The following is a 19,589-nucleotide window of genomic DNA, read 5'->3' as shown; positions in this document are numbered from 1 at the left end:
TTGAAAAAACAACAACAATTATATACTAACAGAATTAAAACACTGATTCATAGGATTGCACGGCTGGAAGGGACACTCAGGGTCATCTAGTCCAACCCCCTGCAATGCAGGAATCTCAACTAAAGCATCCACAACATGATATCTATCTATCTATCTATCATCTATCTATCTATCTATCTATCTATCTATCTATCTATCTATCTATCATCTATCTATCTATCATCATCATCATCATCTCTCTCTCTCTGGGAGCAGCCGCTAAAAAGCAGCATGAACTTTCTCCAGGAAATTTTCATTAAAGTTTTCACAATACAGTGGTACCTCGAGTTAAGTACTTAAATCGTTCCGAAGGTCCGTTCTTAACCTGAGACTGTTCTTAACCGGAAGCACCACTTTAGCTAATGGGGCCTCCCACTGCCGCCACTCCGCTGCTGCGCGATTTCTGTTCTCATCCTGAAGCTAAGTTCTAAACCTGAGGTAATATTTCTGGGTTAGCGGAGTCTGTAACCTGAAGCGTATGTAACCTGAAGCGTATGTAACCCGAGGTACCACTGTATAAATAAAATTCTATCTAGAATAAATGAAATTAGAAAGAAAGAAAGAGAAACAACAAAAGGAAAGGGAGGAAGGCAAAGGAAGAAAGAAAAGAGAGGAAAAATACAACATAAATAATAAAACACACACAGAGAGAGATCCCCCTCTATTCTAATTGTACCCTGATTTCCAATCTACATACGTTAGGAAAAACTTTCCGTCGGTAAGAGCTCCTTGACCATGGAGCGTCTCCCATGGGAGACGATAGACCTTCCTTGCAGGCTTTCAAGGAGAGGTTGCATGCCCCCTCGTTGTGGATGCTACACTTGAGATCCCTGAATTGCAGGGGTTGGTCTAGATGGCATCTGGGGGTCCCACAGAGAAATAATGCGCTTTCTCTGATTTTCAGCAAACCGCCTTGTGCGCCCCGGTTGAAGCGAGGGAGGCCAGAATTAAGGGATGTGGTGCTAACGGCGAGCCCACCAACAGGAGCGCACCCCACCCCGAGCCCCAAGAGCTCACCTCATCAGCTCCTCCACCTTGTCGTCCACGTCCAAGTCTTCTTCAGAGGCCTCAAAGCTGTACGACCTCTGCGCCATGCTGCTGGCCAGCGGGTACCGCGTGGGCGACATCTTCCCGTTGAAGGCGGACAGCCGCTCGCTGCTCTCCCGGCCGTTCTGGTTGGTGGTGCAGGGCTGCGGGGAGGTGTCGTAGCTGTTGCTGGGCGAGGGGGACATCCCCGAGTGCTGCGTCTGCGTGGAGGCTGTGGCGGTGGAGGACGAGGCGGCCACATTGTTGGTGCTGTTGCTGCAGGAGCCGCCGCCGGCCCCGTAGGCCGAGCGCCGGCCGAACTTGTCGCTGTGCTCCTGGTCGAGGCGGTCGAAGGTCTCCAGGGCGTGCAGGATCTCGTGCCGCGTCATCCCGGTGCGCCGCAAGCGCTGAAGCAGGTCGATCTGCTCTATGGTGAACCGGGGCTCGTCGGTGTAGTGAAACATGGTTTCCAGCAGGCTGCGGAGGCACAGGGGAAGAAGGTGAGGAGTAGAGAGAGAGAGAGTTTGGATTTGATATCCCGCTTTATCACTACCCTAAGGAGTCTCAAAGCGGCTCACATTCTCCTTTCCCTTCCACCCTCACAACAAACACTCTGTGAGGTGAGTGGGGCTGAGAGACTTCAGAGAAGCGTGACTGGCCCAACGTCACCCAGCAGCTGCATGTGCAGGAGTGGGGAAGCGAACCCAGTTCACCAGATTACGAGTCTACTGCTCTTAACCACTACACCACACTGGAGGAGGGAAGAAGGTGCAGGGACGCAAGAAAGAGGCCAGGATCAGGCCAAAGGGGGCCCATTTGCAGGAGCGAGTCAGCGGTAGATCACACTGAAGGAGTTGGAGCTGACTCGCTATTAGCAAAAACGGGATCTAAACGGAAGGGCAAGGCCTAATGCGCGCAGGAATGGGTCTGGGCTCACCCCAATTAAGAAGTGGTTGGGACTAAAGATCCCCACCTCCCCACAGCCGTCCTCTCTGGGGTCCTCCCCCAAGCAATCACAGACTGCTCCAGTAGGCGGCCAACCTTTCCTCCACCCTTTTCATGCCTCTTCTGGTTCTGGGAGACCAGGTGGCGAGGGGAGCTTGTCGCAGCAGAAGGGGGAGATCCCCTTGACTCTTCACCAGCCCGACTCATCTCGGCCTCTCGGCCTCCCTCCTCCCCTGCTTCATCTTCTGCCTCGGATACTGGACTTCTCTCTGCCACAGACTCTCCCTACTCCCTAAGCCCTGTTTCCTTTCCAGATTCCAACACCTCTTCAATAATAAATAAATTAATAAATCATTATTTATGCCCCACCCATCTGGCTGGGTTTCCCCAGCCACTCTGGGTGGTTCCCAACAAAATATTAAAAACACAATAAAACTTCCTTTCAGGTGTCTTCTAAAAGTCAGATAGTTGTTTATTTCCTTAACATCTGATGGGAGGGTGTTCCACAGGGCAGGCGCCACTACCAAGAAGGCCCTCTGCCTGGTTCTCTGTAACGTGGCTTCTCACAGTGAAAGAATCGGCAGAAGGCCCCCAGCACGGGACCTCAGTGTCCGGCCTGAACAACTGGTGTGGAGATGCTCCTTCAGGTATACTGGGCTGAGGCCATTTGGGGCTTTCAAGGTCAGCACCAACACTTTGAATTGTGCTCAGAAATTCCCACCTCCCCACAGCCACCTATGTCTCCTCCTCTCTGGGGCTCCCCCCCCCAAGCAATCGGAGACCGCACCTGCCGGTGGCCAACCTCTCCTCCACTCTTTTCATGCCTCTTCTGGTTCTGGGAGACCAGGTGGCGAGGGGAGCTTGTCACAGCAGGAGGGGGAGACCCCCGTGACTCTTCACCAGCCCAACTCATCTCGGCCTCTCGGCCTCCCTCCTCCCCTGCTTCATCTTCTGCCTCTGATGGCTTGAGAAGTCCTAGCATGCTTGCAGACTCCTCTCTGGACTCCGGCCAAGATCGCTGAACCTACACTTTTAAAGGACACCGGGAAGGAAGCTGGCATGATCTAGTGGGCCGGACGGGGGCTGTCTTGGTGGCAAAAGTCCAGTTCCATCACCAGCCAGAGACCTCATTAAAGTGACCACGCTGCCAGGAAGGCTCTTTGATCAGAGCTCCGAATTACAGCTGGGATCCAAAGAGCTGTTTCTGGCATGCCCAGGGACTTCTGCCCACCTCTGTTGCTGGCGACGCACCTTTGGAACTCGCTGCCTCTTGACGCTGGCGTGATTCCTCCCCTCCCAACTCTTCCAAAGTAACTTTTAAGACAGATCCACTTCCCCAAGCCTAGTTGATGTGGATTTTTAAACTTTGTCTTAATTGTCTTTCTGGCATAGTTAAGAGTGCTGGACCGGGACCTGGGAGAGCAGAGTTCGAATCCCTCGTTCGGTCATGAAGCTCACTGGGTGACCTTGGACCCGTTGCTGCCTCTCAGCCTAAACAACCTCGCAGGGTTGTTGTGCGGGGATTAAATGAGGATGGGGAGAACCATGTGGGCCACCTTGAGCTCCAAAGGTGGGATGGAAATGCAATGAATAGATAAAAAAAAAATATTGATATAGCCTTCTCCTCCCCCCCTCATTGGGGCAGTGGCAGACTGAGACGCTATGGCGCCCTGGGAAGGAGGCGTGAGGGTTCTCACAGGGTCCTAGAGCCCTTCTACCTCCTTTCCAAATTCAGCGCATGTGCTCTGCTCACCCAGTCCTGAAAGGTAAAGGTAAAGGGACCCCTGACCGTTAGATCCAGTCTTGCTTTACTGGCCGAGGGATCCAGCGTACAGCTTCCGGGTCATGTGGCCAGCATGACTAAGCCGCTTCTGGCGAACCAGAGCAGTGCACGGAAACGCCGTTTACCTTCCCGCCGGAGTGGTACCTAGTTATCTACTTGCACTGATGTGCTTTCGAACTGCTAGGTTGGCAGGAGCAGGGACCGAGCAACGGGAGCTCACCCCGTTGCGGGGATTCGAACCGCTGACCTTCCGATCGGCAAGTCCTAGGCTCTGCGATTTAACCAACAGCACCACCCACGTCCCAGTCCTAAATCCACCCCCAATTGAGGGAGGGCCCTTAGATCAGTCGTAGAACACCTGCCTTGCATGCAGAAGTTCCCAGGTTCGTTCCCTGGCATTTCCAGGTGAGGGTGACCAGAAACCTTGGCTGCTGCCAGTCAGTGCAGACAATACTGAGATAAATGGACTGTCTCTGCACAAGGCAGCTTGCTATGCTTCTAACCTAGGCATGTCTACTGAGTGGGAAGTTCCATTCCGCACAATGCGACTTGCTCCCAGGGCTATTTAACTGTTCAGTAATGGGAAAAATGGCATGTCACATATTCAGATAAATCCTGGAGATGACATAAAGATAGATAGAGCCCCAGGGATGGCTCAGTTGGTGGAGCATGAGACGCTTGATCTCAGGGTCGTGGGTTTGAACCCCACGTTGGGCACTGCAGGGGGTTGGACTAAATGACCCTCATGGGTCCCTTTCAACTCTACAATTCTACAATTCTATGATTAGATAGATAGATGAGGCAGCCACACAGCATGCTTGCAATTATCGAGGAAATTAAAGCTTAATCGTCACTACGGAACCAATGATTACCATTATGAGGATTTTTTGAAAAGCGAGGTTAAGATTAAAGATACAAAAGATGTGAAGATGACGGCACAAAGTTGGTGGTCACCAGGAGCTGGAAACTGAAATAAGTTCTGAGAGATGAGAGGAATTCTGGGCACGGCGCTTGGACCGATACGGCTCGAGTTAAATGAATGAACGACGGAACGATACACTGCTTTTCCAGGAGAAATTGGGTGGACACATCCGGATAAAAAAATGCTTGGGTCAAGAGATTTGTTCCTGACTTTTTGCATGGGAAACGTACGCCTATCAGCAAGCGGCAGAACTGAAGATGATGCTCAAACAGATTTTGGTTGGAACCCGAAAATCTCTTGGAATCCTGAATTCTCTTGGAATCCTAAACACACTTGCTAGACTCTTCGAGAACAGGTAGAATTAACTTGGGGTAATTGCACACTAGAGACATCACCTTGCCAATAAAGGTCTGTATTGTTAAAGCCATGGTTTTCCCAGGAGTGATGTATGGAAGTGAGAACTGGACCATCAAGAAGGCTGATCGTCGAAGAATGGATGCTTTTGTATTATGGTGCTGGAGGAGACTCTTGAGAGTCCCATGGACTGCAAGAAGATCAAACCCATCCATTCTGAAGGAAATCAGCCCTGAGTGCTCACTGGAAGAACAGATCCTGAAGCTGAGGCTCCAAGACTTTGGCCACCTCATGAGAAGAGAAGACTCCCTGGAAAAGACCCTGATGTTGGGAAAGATGGAGGGCACAAGGAGAAGGGGACGACAGAGGACGAGATGGTGGGACAGTGTTCTTGAAGCTACCAGCATGAGTTTGACCAAACTGCGGGAGGCAGTGGAAGACAGGAGTGCCTGGCGTGCTCTGGTCCATGGGTCACAAAGAGTCGGACACGACTAAACAACAACAACAACAATCCAACAAGAATATCCTGTCCTGGCTATTTCTGAGAAGGCGGCAATATCCACAGAAGCAGTAACTTCAAATCCCAAGACAGCCCTGGAAACTGCAGTGAGAGGACCAGAGGAACAGAAAGAGATGAAAATGTCATCTTCCTCTGCAGGTAAGGGTGACCCATTGCCCAAAAGTGTCTTGTCCCAGTTGCAACAGGGGCTGCAAGACCCTGGTGTAAATTTGTCGTGTAAACGTGCCCTCGAGCTCCAGCTGGCCAATTTACTAAGTAGCTCTGCAGCCAGACATTTAAGAATAATGTGATGTTCCTTGTTAATTAAGGGACACACTTTCCCATTAGCGGTTTATCGCTACATAATGTTTGCAAGACCTTATAATTCCCCGCAACACCTTTAATTGCATTGCTTTCAATTTGTTTCTTTTGAAGGGGGCCAGTGCTGGCCACTTTTTTAAACTTTTATTTTCCTTCCCTGGGCTTGACCAACTGTTGGGGGAAAGTGGGAGAGGAAAGAGCAAGACTTTCTTTTCGAACTAAAATAAAATAAAATAAGAGCAGATAAATAAAGGAAGGGCGTTTGCGCTCTGCAAAGAGTCATCTCTCTTTCAGAGAGCAGGAGATTGTCAAATGAGGCTGCCTCTGGAAGCAGAAATATTTGCAACAGAAACGAGCATCATTCATCAACCTCGTGCTTAAAATATATAAAAAATCACATTGAAACGGTATTATAAGAAGGTACAGACTGGCTGAGGGGGAGGGCTTGCAAATACCCAGGGACAGGGTGACTTTCTGGAATTATATTATATTATATTTCCATTTCATCAAACTGCAGGGGAGAGAGAGAGAAAGAGATGGAAAACCAGGCCGACTCTATTAATTATTATTATTATTAGGCTTACCTGAGAGATCAATGGCCATCTGAATCCTCCCATCCCTTAAAAGGTAATTTAGCAGCAGTTGTACTAAGAAACCTTCTATTCCCAAACTGGTCCCATTCAAGATGGCCATTATAACGATTTTGTCTGTGTCTGCTTGTTTTCCTCTTCCCTCGTCATGTTTTTTTCCTTTTGTGCCATGTCTTTTGCCCTGTGCTGCCTTGTTTTTTATTGCTCCTACGTATGCAGCTCCGGGAATCTTTGGACCCGACGGGCTGCGTTAAATTGCTACCGATGTGCAAATGTAATAAATAATATAGGACTTTAATAAATAATAACATCATGAAATGTTATAATTGCTACTGTAAGCCAGTTTTAATGGTAATAAAAATCAAAAGCATTTTGCTTTAATAATAATAGTTAATGATGCAATGCATTTTAAATAATTTTTTAATTACTTAATGAATGAAGATACGGAGTATTTAAAGACACGGCACGTCGGCTCACAGCCCCACACGGCAAGCCAATAAATGACCCCAAATTCTGCCCTTTAACTGCCTTCAAGGGATGGTCTGGATTCAATCCGCTCAATAGGTTCTCAAGCAAAAAAAAATTGTTTTGTAAACCACTTTGAGGTCTCCCGCGACCAAGTGGGATATAAATGTTGTGAAACAAATACAGTGGTACCTTGGTTCTCAAAACACTTTGGTACTCAAACAACATGGAACCCAAACCCTGCAAACCCAGAAGTAAGTGTTCCGGGTTGCGAACTATTTTCGGAAGCTGAACGTGCTCCATTTTGAGTGTTACTCTCCCGATTTGAGTGCCACACTTCCGTTTTGAGCGTTACACTGAGATCTGCCTGTTTTTGCTATTTAGTTTGCGTTTTTGTTTTTGTGGCTCTTTTTAGTTTTGTTTTTGTGACTGTGTGGAACCCAGTTCAGCTACTGATTGATTGATTGTGCGACTGCAGTACATTGTTTATTGCTTTCATTTTATGGATCAATGGTATCGTTAGTAAAATTCATGTTAAATTGCTTTTTTAGGGGTTGTTTTTAAATGTCTGGGACGGATTAATCCGTTTTGCATTACTTTCTATGGGAAAGCGTGTCTTGGTTTTGGAACGCTTTGGTTTTGGAACGGACTTCCAGAACGGATTAAGTTTGAGAACCAAGGTACCACTGTAAAATAATAATAATATAAACAAAGTCGCCTGGAACCAGGCAATGCTTTCTCTTCTTCCTTGCCCCAAATGTGGAGCCCCCATGTCCAGAGGTAGTTTTCTGCTGAATACCAGTTGTTGGGCAGCAAAGGTGCAAAAAGGTCCTTGCTTTCGTATCCTGCTTGCTGGCTTTCCAGAAGCACCGGGCTGCTCCCTATGGGAGGCAGGATACTGGGGAAGGCAAGCAGCAGCGTTTGAAATTAGCCAGGAGCCAGGCGCATTTTGCACCTGGCTTCCAACCACTTGTGACCAAGTGAAGATGCCTGAGTGCCAGGACTGTGCTGACATCTCCATCATCTTGGTACAAGGACGGGGTGAGCTCCTGTGGCTCGGTTCCTGCTCCTGCCAACCTAGCAGTTCGAAAGCACGTCAAAGTGCAAGTAGATAAATAGGTACCACTCCGGAGGGAAGGTAAACGGCGTTTCTGTGCGCTGCTCTGGTTCGCCAGAAGCAGCTTAGTCATGCTGGCCACGTGACCCAGAAGCTGTACGCCGGCTCCCTCGGCCAATAAAGTGAGATGAGCATTGCAAGCCCAGAGTCGGTCACGACTGGACCTAACGGTCAGGGGTCCCTTTACCTTTACTTCTGGTTCTAAACCTCTTTTGAATGTTTTTAGATGCTTGTTTTTATCTGTGTGGGTTTTTTTCATATATATAAAAAAATCAATAGGAGAATGCTAATGTTTTCTTTTACATTTTTGTAAACTGCTTAGAGAGCAATGGTGCCCCAAGTTGGGGGGCACTGCCCCCTATGGGGCAGTGGGAATACCTAGGGTTGCACAAAGAGGTGAGGGGGGAGGCAGTGGAAGTGGGAGTGTTGGATATGTAAATGACTAGCGGACTTTGAAAAGCTGGTATCACTGGATCAAGTTCATCAATTTTGTTGAATTAATTGAATTAAACACTTTTAATTGGATTGTGAATAAATGTGCAATTCATCGTTGCTGTTTTGAATTGCTGTTATCTTCTTTAGTGAGTCATGCAAACCGCTATTCTGAATGATGCCTTTTATAGGGTAGGGGGCATGGGAGATGAGTTTATGGAAACCAAGATGTAGTAGCCTGAGCAAGTTTGGGAACCAGTAGCTTAGAGGTACAGTGGAACCTCGGGTTAAGTACTTAATTCCTTCCGGAGGTCCGTTCTTAACCTGAAACTGTTCTTAACCTGAAGCAACAATTTAGCTAATGGGGCCTCCTGCTGCCGCCGCGTCGCCGGAGCACGATTTCTGTTCTCATCCTGAAGCAAAGTTCTTAACCCGAGGTAATAATTCTGGGTTAGCGGAATCTGTAACCTGAAGCGTCTGTAACCTGAAGCGTATGTAAGCCGAGGTACCACTGCATTCTTGAAATCAAGTGGGATATAAATTTAGCTGAATAAAACGAATAAATAAAACCTCACTTTAGCATCTGTCCACTCGCCCCGATCCCGATTTCCCCAAAATGCAAGGTAAAATTGTAAAAAGCGGGCAGCACAAGGTCCTCTTTGCACCTTGCCACAACCTGCAAACCCAGGGCTTCTGTTTAGGCATGCAAGCCAGACGCTATAGATGCAGAAATCCGCCACACGCTTTCGATCAAAGCGATGACAGTTAATAAGAACAGCCCCAGACGTCTGAAAATAAATCCAGCATAATCAAATGCTCGACGCCGCACGACTTATACAACTCAGGCCAAGAACGGAATAGCAACACATCGTTCTTCCGAGTGTCCTCAAGTCCTTCAAAGCTACCTCCTTCAAGCAGAGGCTTTGAGCAAAGCTATTACTCTGGACGGAGGCTGAACCTGGGCGTCACAGCAAACTGCGGGTTGCGCTAACCCTACATAGCCTAGAACCTACACAATGGAGGTTCCAAGATCTACAACAGAGAAACTGGGGTTCAAAGATGCCCACTTTGGCTTTCTGCGTGTGCAACAAATCACAATATAGTACAGCCTTTCACAACGTGGTTGGCACTGGATGAAGCTGTTGGGAACTGCAACCCAAAATATCTAGAGCATGGGTATGCAACTAAGGCCGGGCCCAATCGCCTTCTAAATCTGGCCCGTGGATGGTCTGGGAATCAACATGTTTTTACATGAGTAGAATGTGTGCTTTTATTTAAAATTCATCCCTTGGTTACAGTCAGACCTCATGTTACGTTCGCTTCATGATACGTTTTTTCAGGTTGCGTCCCGCAGCGACCTGGAAGAACCGGAAAGGGTTACTTCCGGGTTTTGCCGCTCGTGCATGCGCAGAGGCGCAAAATGATGTCACACGCATGTGCAGAAGCGGCGAATCGCAACCCGCACATGTGCAGATGCGCCGCTGCAGGTTGTGTTCTATTCATGTTGTGAGTGGGCCTCCGGAACAGATCCTGTTCGCGACCAGGAGTACCCAGTGGCGTAGCGTGGGTTGTCAGCACCCGGGGCAAGGCAAGTAATTTGCGCCCCCTAACCCATGGATTTGTGCCCCCTAACCTGTGGATTTGCGCACCCTAACCCTAACCCCCAGATGTTGCGCCCAGTGCGGCCGGCCCCCCCTGCATCCCCCACGCTACGCCACTGGGAGTACCACTGTATTTGTGGAGCATAGGAATCCATTCATTCCCCCTCCCAAAAAATATAGTCCGGCTCCCCTCAAGGTCTGAGGGACAGTGGACCGGATACCTGCTGAAAACGTTTGCTGACCCCTGATCTAGAGGTTGCTGGGTTGGAGAAGGCTGGTGTAGAATTGCTTTGGTTTTCCACCAGACTTGGGTACGGGCAAAAGAGGAGGCTGGATCAGGCCCACGGCCCATATAGTTCAGCATCCTGTTCTCACAGAGGCCAACCAGTTGTGTGTGGGAAACCAGTGTTGCAGGAATTTATGTATAGGTTGGGGGGGGTGTTGCTCCTCCAGCAGACATCATGCACGTGCAGCCCACTACCAAAATCAGCACAATCACTTTTGTGACTTTAGTGATTTGTCCCCACAAAACACTTCTTTTTCCTCCTAAAAAGTAAGGGGAAATGTCTTTGCGTCTTATGGAGCAAATGCGTGGTCCCTGGAGCCGAATTGCCCAAGGGCAAAAAGCAGATTTTTATTTTTTTTAGAAAGAGGGAAGTGGGTGTTGAAACAAAGCCGCTGAGCAGCTGATCAGCAAGCGATCGGGAGGGGAGATAAGGGACTCTAGGGATAAAGGAGGCTGCCTGGGAGGGGACAGGTAAAAGCCCATGGATCCTCAGGATTTTTGCATTGGGTCACCCTGAATTCTCCATCAGATCACATAGCATGTCCATGGCTACAGCCTGCACCAAAAAAACCACGCATCCATTGTTTCGTGGGGCCGCAATGGCGCAAAAACGTGGTTACAGAGCACAGATCCACATGGATCCTCGGGATTTTTGCACTGGGCTACCCCAAACTCACCGTCAAATCGCATATCACGTCTGTGACCACAGCATGAACCACAAAAATCATACATCCACTATTCCGTTCAGAATATTTTTTCCCTTGTTTTCCTCATCTAAAAACTAGGTGCGTCTTATGGTCAGGTGTGGCTTATGGAGCGAAAAATACGGTACTTCCTTTATGTGTCCTGGATCTTCTGATCTCTGGCTGATCCAAAGTGTGGATCACCAATCCAGAAATCTTGCCAAACCACATTGAAGCTTAAAGAGTTACGCTTTAGCAATGCAGCTGTTATGTTTAAATCAGTAACAGCATGAGTTGTTTGGGTTTTTTTAAAAAACATATTAATCAACTAATAAGTTGCCCCAGATTCAACCAAGCAGCAATATTCTTGCCCCAAAAACAAGTACCAAACACCATCTCCAAAGGTACATTATCCCTCCTCTCTGGGAGGCGATGCCTCTGAGATGATGCTTCTACAAAACATAAAAGCTTCGTGTAAGAAAATGCATTCCCGCTTCATAAATATTGTTTTTACCCATATGCAAATTCAATTGCAAGATCAATTAAACAGACTTAAGACTCATGTGATTAAATCAATCAAAAACATTTTAAATAAGTTTGCAGCCCTAACTGCCAACTCAAATATACAATTAGAGGAGGGGGGGAAGCAAAGGGAAAATATGCCACCTAAGTCACTTGTTTTAAAAGTCAAGAAGGAAGCATTTGACAACAGAATGCTCACAGACTGACAAGGCCAATATTTTGGGTCCTGTGCTCCCTTGAAGGAAATAATCCACTTACTCGAGGGCTGGGTGTTGGTCTTTATCCTTTCCTAGTTTCGTCTGAAAACCCATGTCAGGCAGCGGCACCGTCAAGTGCTGGAATTATGGTGCTAGAGGAGACTCTTGAGAGGCCCATGGACTGCAAGAAGATCAAACCTCTCCATTCTGAAGGAAATCAGCCCTGAGTGCTCACTGGAAGGACAGAGCCTGAAGCTGAGGCTCCAAGACTTTGGCCACCTCATGAGAAGAGAAGACTCCCTGGAAAAGACCCTGATGTTGGGAAAGATGGAGGGCACAAGGAGAAGGGGATGACAGAGGACAAGATGGTGGGACAGTGTTCTCGAAGCTACCAGCATGAGTTTGACCAAACTGCGGGAGGCAGTGGAAGACAGGAGTGCCTGGCGTGTTCTGGTCCAGGGGGTCACGAAGAGTCGGACATGACTAAACAACAACAGTTTTGTCTGAAAATCTGTGCCGTAAAGTGCAGACCAATCTGGGGGGCTCCAGCAGGCAGTTTTTCAGAGCTTGCCTCCTGCAGACTTCTGACGCTGCGGGCGGCATGGAGGGAGACGGGAAGGAAGGGAAGGAAGAGACAGAAAGTGGCAAAGCAGTTGGCACAAGGCGGAACAGAACTGGGTAGGAAGAGATACAGGGCCAGGGCAAAACTGACTTTCCGCCCAAAGCCGGCCGACACTCAGGGGCAGAGAACGTGTTGCATGCAGAAGGCCTCGGTTTCCATTCCCAAGTAAGGGCTTAAACGTGCCCCGTCTGAAACCCAGGAGAGCTGCTGCCAGCCCGTGCAGGCAATGCTGAGCCACAGGGGCCAACGCTCTGACTCAGTATAACACAGTTTCTTATGTTCCCTGTACGAAAGGGTTTTGCTTTTTCCCTCTCCTCCTGCATGGGCTTGGACGGAGAAAAGAAAACAGATTGCCATCACCGCTGAAGGTGATGCCTGCATGTTCTTCATGGGGCGAGGTCACCTTGAGAGCTGCTGTCATTGTCGAATTGGAAGGGACCATGGCGGTCATCTAGTCCAACCCCCTGCAATGTAGGAATCTTTCACCCAACGTGGGACTCGAACCCACAACCTCAGGGTTTCTCATGCTCTACCGACTTGGCGGTTGGCCAAGGGGCAAGGCTGCAGCCCGCCACCTCCTGGAAACTCCTTCCAAAGAGGGGCTGAGCTGAGATGCCGCTGCCAAACAGTGACAGGAAAGGCTGACTGCTCAGTGGTGGCCCCAGTGCTCTGGCCAGTGCCATCGCTGTCCACACAGAAGTAATAATAATAATAATAATAATAATAATAATAATAATAATAATTTATTATTTATACCCTGCCCATCTGGCTGGGCTTCCCCAGCCACTCTGGGCGGCTTCCAAAAAAATATTAAAATACTGCAATACATCAAACACTAAAAGCTTCCCTAAACAGGGCTGCCTTCAGATGTTTTCTAAAAGTCTGGTAGTTGTTTTTCTCTTTGACATCTGTTGGGAGGGCGGGTGCCACCACCGAGAAGGCCCTCTGCCTGGTTCCCTGTAACTTGGCTTCTCGCAGCGAGGGAACTGCCAGAAGGCCCTCAGAGCTGGACCTCAGTGTCCAGGTAGAACAATGGGAGTGGAGACGCTCCTTCAGATATACTGGACCAAGAGGCCAAGAGGCTGGATCCTGCCACCAGGCAGACGTTTTATGCAACTCATACTGTACTTGCAAAGGGCAGCGGAGGAGAGCTTGCATACAGGGGTTAGGTAAAAAAATCTTACCTACTTGGCGTAAGAACATCAGAAGAGGCTGCTGGATTAGGCCAATAGCCCATTTGGTCCAGCGTCCTGTCCTTACAGTGGCCAACCAGATGCCCATTATGGGAAACCCGCAAGCAAGACCCAAACACAAGAACGACTCTTCGATTTCCAGCAACTGATATTCCGAAGTGCTGCTGCCTCCAGCTGGGGCTACTAGCCTTCAATAGCCCCGGATTTGTCTGTTTCATGCAGAATATTTTTTGGGCTTCCTTATCCTTTCCCTCTCCCGCCCCTTCCCCGCCCCAAATGCGGAAACCCTAGGAATAATGATAGTCCTACCCCCCCCCCAAAAAAAATCTAAATAAATCAAAACTCCAACAGAAACAGCATGCATTATGCATTTCAGAGCAGGGAAGGTTGTGCAGATCTGACAGATTATGAATCAGCAGTTTGCCAATTCTTTCTCCTCCGGGAACTCTGTTCCCTTTGCTCGATCAGCCGATTGGCCCCCACCCCACCCCACCCATATCTGCTCAAAAGCTCCTTTTTTGCAGAGGATTCTGGGTGTTGTCTAGGGCACGTTTCCAGGCGGAAACCATGCAACCAAGTTTTCACCCCTTCTTCCCAGCCAAATGGAGAGCTCTGCACACACACACAGAGGGTTCGATTTCTGGCATTCCCACTTAAAAAGATTGGGGAGCAAATGGTAGGAAAGAGACCTGTCGATTCATAGGCTTGAAGAGCTGGAAGGGGTTGGTTGGTATGTATAGTATAGGTAAAGGTAAAGGTAAAGGTACCCCTGCCCGTACGGGCCAGTCTTGACAGACTCTGGGGTTGTGCGCCCATCTCACTCAAGAGGCCGGGGGCCAGCGCTGTCCAGAGACACTTCCGGGTCACGTGGCCAGCGTGACAAAGCTGCATGTGGCGAGCCAGAGCCGCACACGGAAACGCCATTTACCTTCCCGCTGGTAAGCGGTCCCTATTTATCTACTTGCACCCGGAGGTGCTTTCGAACTGCTAGGTTGGCAGGCGCTGGGACCGAGCAGCGGGAGCGCACCCCGCCGCAGGGATTCGAACCGCCGACCTTTCGATCAGCAAGTCCTAGGCGCTGAGGCTTTAACCCACAGCGCCACCTGCGTCCCAATGTATAGTATAGGTAGGTATAATATAGAGTAATGTAGGTATGCTTTGTGTTATGAAAATAAGGCATTGTGTTGTGTATACATGTACTGTGTAGATGTAAATGTATGTGTTCTATATGTTAATAAAATATTTTAATAAGTCTTAAAAGTAAAATAAAAAATGAAGAGTTGGGACGGACCCCAAGAATTATCTAGTCCAACCCCCTGTAATGCAGGAATCTCAACACGTGGGCCCCCATCCAATTTGAAAATCATACCGGACCCTGCTTAGCTTTGCAAACGGGCTAGCAGTTTTATTGTTATTTGACCAGGGCCCAAAAAGGCACTTCCAAGCCCAGGACTGGGCTATGCCGATCAAGGCAGCTTCCTAAGGGTGAGCAAGAAGGGTGAGAAGCGGACACGGAGTAATGGTTCCAAACTACAAGAAAGAAGATTCCACCTAAACATTAGGAAGAACTTCCTGACAGTAAGAGCTGTTTGACAGTGGAATTTGCTGCCAAGGAGTGTGGTGGAGTCTCCTTCTTTGGAGGTCTTTAAGCAGAGGCTTGACAACCATATGTCAGGAGTGCTCTGATGGTGTTTCCTGCTTGGCAGGGGGTTGGACTCGATGGCCCTTGTGGTCTCTTCCAACTCTATGATTCTATGATTCTATGAAAATTAAGAGAGAGTACTCCCATAGATAATTTCCCCCATAATTGTATTTCCATTCTGGAAAAAGGTTTAACTTGCTGAATTTCTCAAATAACCTTTGTAAAAACAAAGAAACCAGAAGCTTTTCTTTTGGGTATTATACCTAAATTGTAAGGAAATTTAAGAATGCTACTTGCCCCAAAATGGAAAGAAGTCCCAGCAAAGGAAGAATGGATACAAAAACTTATGGAATATGCAGAAATGGCAAAAACTTACTGGAAGAATAAGAATCAAGAGAACAAACTTTTTTATAAAAGAATGGAAATGGTTTATTGAACTTTTACAAATCAATTGCAAACAGATAAAAACACGGGCAGGATTATTGTAATAACTTGCAGTATATATTTAGAGTAGTTAATTAAATGAGCAAATTAAATGAATTTGGACATGCAGAAGGGAATAAAAAATAAATTTAAAGAGCCACAGAAAGAGGGGGAAGGAAGTCAAACTTTGAAATGTTAAAATTATTGTAAAATTAATGAAATGTATAAACTTGAAAAGTATAAATAAAAACTTTTTTAAAAGTCTACGTCAACCCTAAAGCAAAGTCTAAGCTGCCGTCCTTTGCCAACTTACCCGGAAGCCTCATTAAACACAAAGAGATCTATTTCAGAGTAGACATTTGTACTATAACTTAGCTATACAGTGAGGTTACTTTGTACTGTGAGTTAACTGGACAGCAGGAGACATGCCTCAGCTTAATTTCCTGCTTTTGTGGGAAATCCACATGTTTGCAAAATAACCACGCTTGCACATCTCCATCAGGCGCTAGCCTAAGATTGGTCAGCTTTTCAAAATGCAGCAACGCTGAAGAACCAGCATCTCTTTGATGTATTCTACGCAGCGTTTGCCAAATCTCTTGCGCGTATTGCAAATCCTGAATATGCACAAGTTGATCATCCGAGACACACAGAATTATGTGTGCATAAGCAACATGTGTGCATAAGCAAACGTTTGTACAAATTCCCCCGGTAAAGGGGAAATTCATTCTGTGAATTCCAACCTGGTGTTGGTGCAGGAGGGATGGGGTTATCAATCACCCCAAAAAGCCTTGGAATCCGTTCCGGAAGTCCATTCAAAATCCAAAATGTTTGGAAACCAAACTGCGGCATCTCGATTGGCTGCAGGAAGCTCCTGCAGCCAATCGGAAGCCGCGGAATCCCCATCGGACATTGAGCTTCCAAAAATCGTTCGAAAACCAGAACACTCACTTCCGGGTTTTGATCATTCGGGAGCCGATTTGTTCAGGAGCCAAGGCGTTTAAGATCCAAGGTACGACTGTACCTTCTACAGACTGAAAGACGGTCCCACGCTCTTCCTGTAACTGTCTGGCAAATACAGTGGATGCTCGGGTTGCGAACGTGATCCGTGCGGGATGCACAATCGCAACCCGCAGCGTCCGCAACCCCTGTCTGCACATGCGCAAAGCGCAATTCAGCGCTTCTGCACATGCGCGACCGCTGACACCTGGAAGTAACCCGTTCCGGTACGTCCGGGTTTTGGCGGTCCGCAACCCGAAAAAATGCAACCTGAAGGGTCTGTCACCCAAGATATGACTGTACCTTAATAACAGCAGACCAGGGGGCTGACCCACGGCTTCTCCCCCTTTTCTCCTCTCTTACACACATCATGCTTTTGAAACTGAACGGGGGTTTGAGCTTGTACTTACACCACTGGAAAGGTTCTCAGCATACTTTACATGGGGAGAGGAAGTCAGAAAGCCTCCGGGAGGTCTTCGGCAATAGTTACCATTCTGAAACAGATAAGCAAAAGAATTGAGGGAAAACACAGGTTGACAAGACACAGGCGGAGAGATGAATTAATACAAAAGTGCATTTGCAATTATTATCTCATACAACTGCAGAGCTGCCTTGAGATGTACGTGTCTATACGAGAGAATATTATGAAAATGATCTACAGGTGGTACATGACCCCAGTCAAGCTTGCAAAAATATATCATTTGCCCGATAATAAATGTTGGAAATGTAAAGAAAATGAAGGTACATTCTTTCACCTTTGGTGGACGTGCCCAAGGATTAAGACTCTCTGGGAGATGATCTATAATGAAATGAAGAAGGTATTTAAAGATACCTTCCTGAAGAAACCAGAGGCCTTTCTCCTGGGCATGGTCGGCCAATTGGTGCCAAAGAAGGATAGAACTTTCTTTATGTATGCAACAACAGCAGCAAGAATACTTATCGCAAAGTACTGGAAGACACAAGATTTACCCACCCTGGAAGAATGGCAGATGAAGGTGATGGACTATATGGAATTGGCGGAAATGACTGGCAGAATCCGAGACCAGGGAGAAGAGTTGGTGGAAGAAGAATGGAAGAAATTTAAAGACTATTTACAGAAATATTGTAAAATTAATGAACGCTAGAATGATGTCGGAATGAAATTAAGTGGTTTTTAGCAGTAATGTTATAAAGGAGCATGTGAAAATGGATTGTAAACAGGCGAGAAAGTAAAGCTATAATATATTAAGATGAAGGATTAAGTTAAAAACAAAGAGGGAAAGGATTTGCTGAATTAACCAACCGAACTGGAATACAAAAAGGGAGGTGTGAGGAGGTCAGGGAAATAAGTAAATGAAAGATAAGCATGGAAAGATGGATTTATTTTTAACTGTTTTTTTCCTGTATCTTGTATTTTTTGTTTTTTTCTATCTTTTTTATTTCTGTAACCCTTTTTTGAAACTTTAATAAATATCATAAAAAAGAGAGATGTACGTGTCTATCCTATCCTCTTCCTGCCTCGAAACTCCCTTCTAATCAGGTGCAGCCAGAATTTCTCTCCTAAAAGAAGGGACATCTTTCTTGACTACGAGTAAATATCTTATGGTGTATCATTTGCTGTATTCTGCACTCGGACCCTTCAAAAAAGGGTTAGAAATCAGCCAGGAGCCAGCCGCGTTTTGCGACTGGAACGGTGCAATTGCAACCACATGGGGATCTCTGGATGCCAGGATGGTGACTGGGGAAAAGCAAAATTTCACTTAGAGAAGGATCTGAAAGGATCTGCTTGAAGCTTGAATTAAATTTATTCTAGATTGTTTTATTTGGTGTTTGAATGTAAACCGGGCCCCTTCCAACTCTACATTTCTAGGATCGGAACTCTATGAATGAGATCTGCTCTTTAAAATATAAAGAAGTATAGAAATGAAAACAATGAAAACAACAACAACATCCACTACTTAAAACCAAACATAACAGCACCTAGACATTCCACTGTAGCAACAGGAACGTAGGTTTAAGGTGTCATTTGGAGAGTAGATTATACATCTGAATTTCTAACACCACTAAAAACCCATAATTAACGAACGAAATATAAAACTAAGATACCACTTCCTCAGAAAGATGCATTGATATAGGAAACTCGAGCCAGCGATGTGATGCTGTGGCAGTCAAAGCCAATACAATGGTACCTTGGTTGTCGAACTTAATCTGTTCCAGGGGTCCGTTCGACTCCCGAAACTGTTCGAAAACCAAGGTAACGACTTCCAATAGGCTGCAGGAGCTTCCTGAACTCAATTGAAAGCCACGGAAGCTGTGTCGGACGTTCGGTTCCCAAAGAACATTCGGAAACCGGAACACTTACTTCTGGGTTTCGGGGTTTGGGAGCCAAAATGTACGCGTACAAAGGCGTTCGAGAACCAAGGTACTACGTCGTTGCGTGTTGACAGTTTTGCACACTACAGATATGGGCAGATGAGGAAGGATTAAGGGGGGGGAAGCTACGTGAATGATAAAATACAAGGGGCAAAAATCAGAAGGGAAGGGTGGAGGAATTGAACTCAACCAGCTTAAAGGAAAGAAGATTATGGAAGACCATTTTGACAGCTCTCGGTTTTCGTTTCGGGTTTAAAGAATGGCACAGAGAACAGCAGGGAACAGCGGCTGATCTGATCCCCTGAAAAGCTAACACAGAATGTATTTAAGATTCATGTTAAATATTTGTCAAAAGCTCCTAACCTTTGGGGGAATTCAACCGCGAGAAAACAGACTCAGGAATCACCTTTCCTGGAATGGTACAACAAAAAAAAAAGCCAGCTAATGACTTTCAAGGATAGAATCATGTAGGTAGCCGTGTTGGTCTGATGCAGTAGAAATATAGATGTAGAGATAGATGATAGATGATAGATAGATGATAGATAGATAGATAGAAAGATAGATAGATATAGATAGATA

The 19,589-nt window shown here is 46.9% G+C and overlaps 1 protein-coding gene across 7 annotated transcripts in view; it reads right to left on the bottom strand.

The window, feature by feature from the left end:
* HMBOX1 (homeobox containing 1) overlaps positions 1-19,589 on the bottom strand; it is a 110,408-nt gene that overhangs the window by 35,879 nt on the left and 54,940 nt on the right. For all 7 annotated transcript variants that reach the window (XM_081904207.1, XM_081904206.1, XM_081904210.1 and 4 more), the window contains exons 2-3: positions 17,069-17,152; positions 1,057-1,542 (exon numbers count right to left, since the gene is read on the bottom strand). In XM_081904207.1, coding sequence (XP_081760333.1) covers positions 1,057-1,542; positions 17,069-17,091 — 509 coding nt within the window. In that variant the 5' untranslated portion in view covers positions 17,092-17,152. The remainder of the gene's footprint in view (positions 1-1,056; positions 1,543-17,068; positions 17,153-19,589) is intronic.

Source organism: Podarcis melisellensis, assembly GCF_964234715.1.
Source record: "Podarcis melisellensis genome assembly, chromosome: 3".
Classification (NCBI taxonomy): domain Eukaryota; kingdom Metazoa; phylum Chordata; class Lepidosauria; order Squamata; family Lacertidae; genus Podarcis; species Podarcis melisellensis.
Note: the sequence above shows the minus strand (reverse complement) of the source record. Positions and strands in the feature narration are given on the sequence as shown.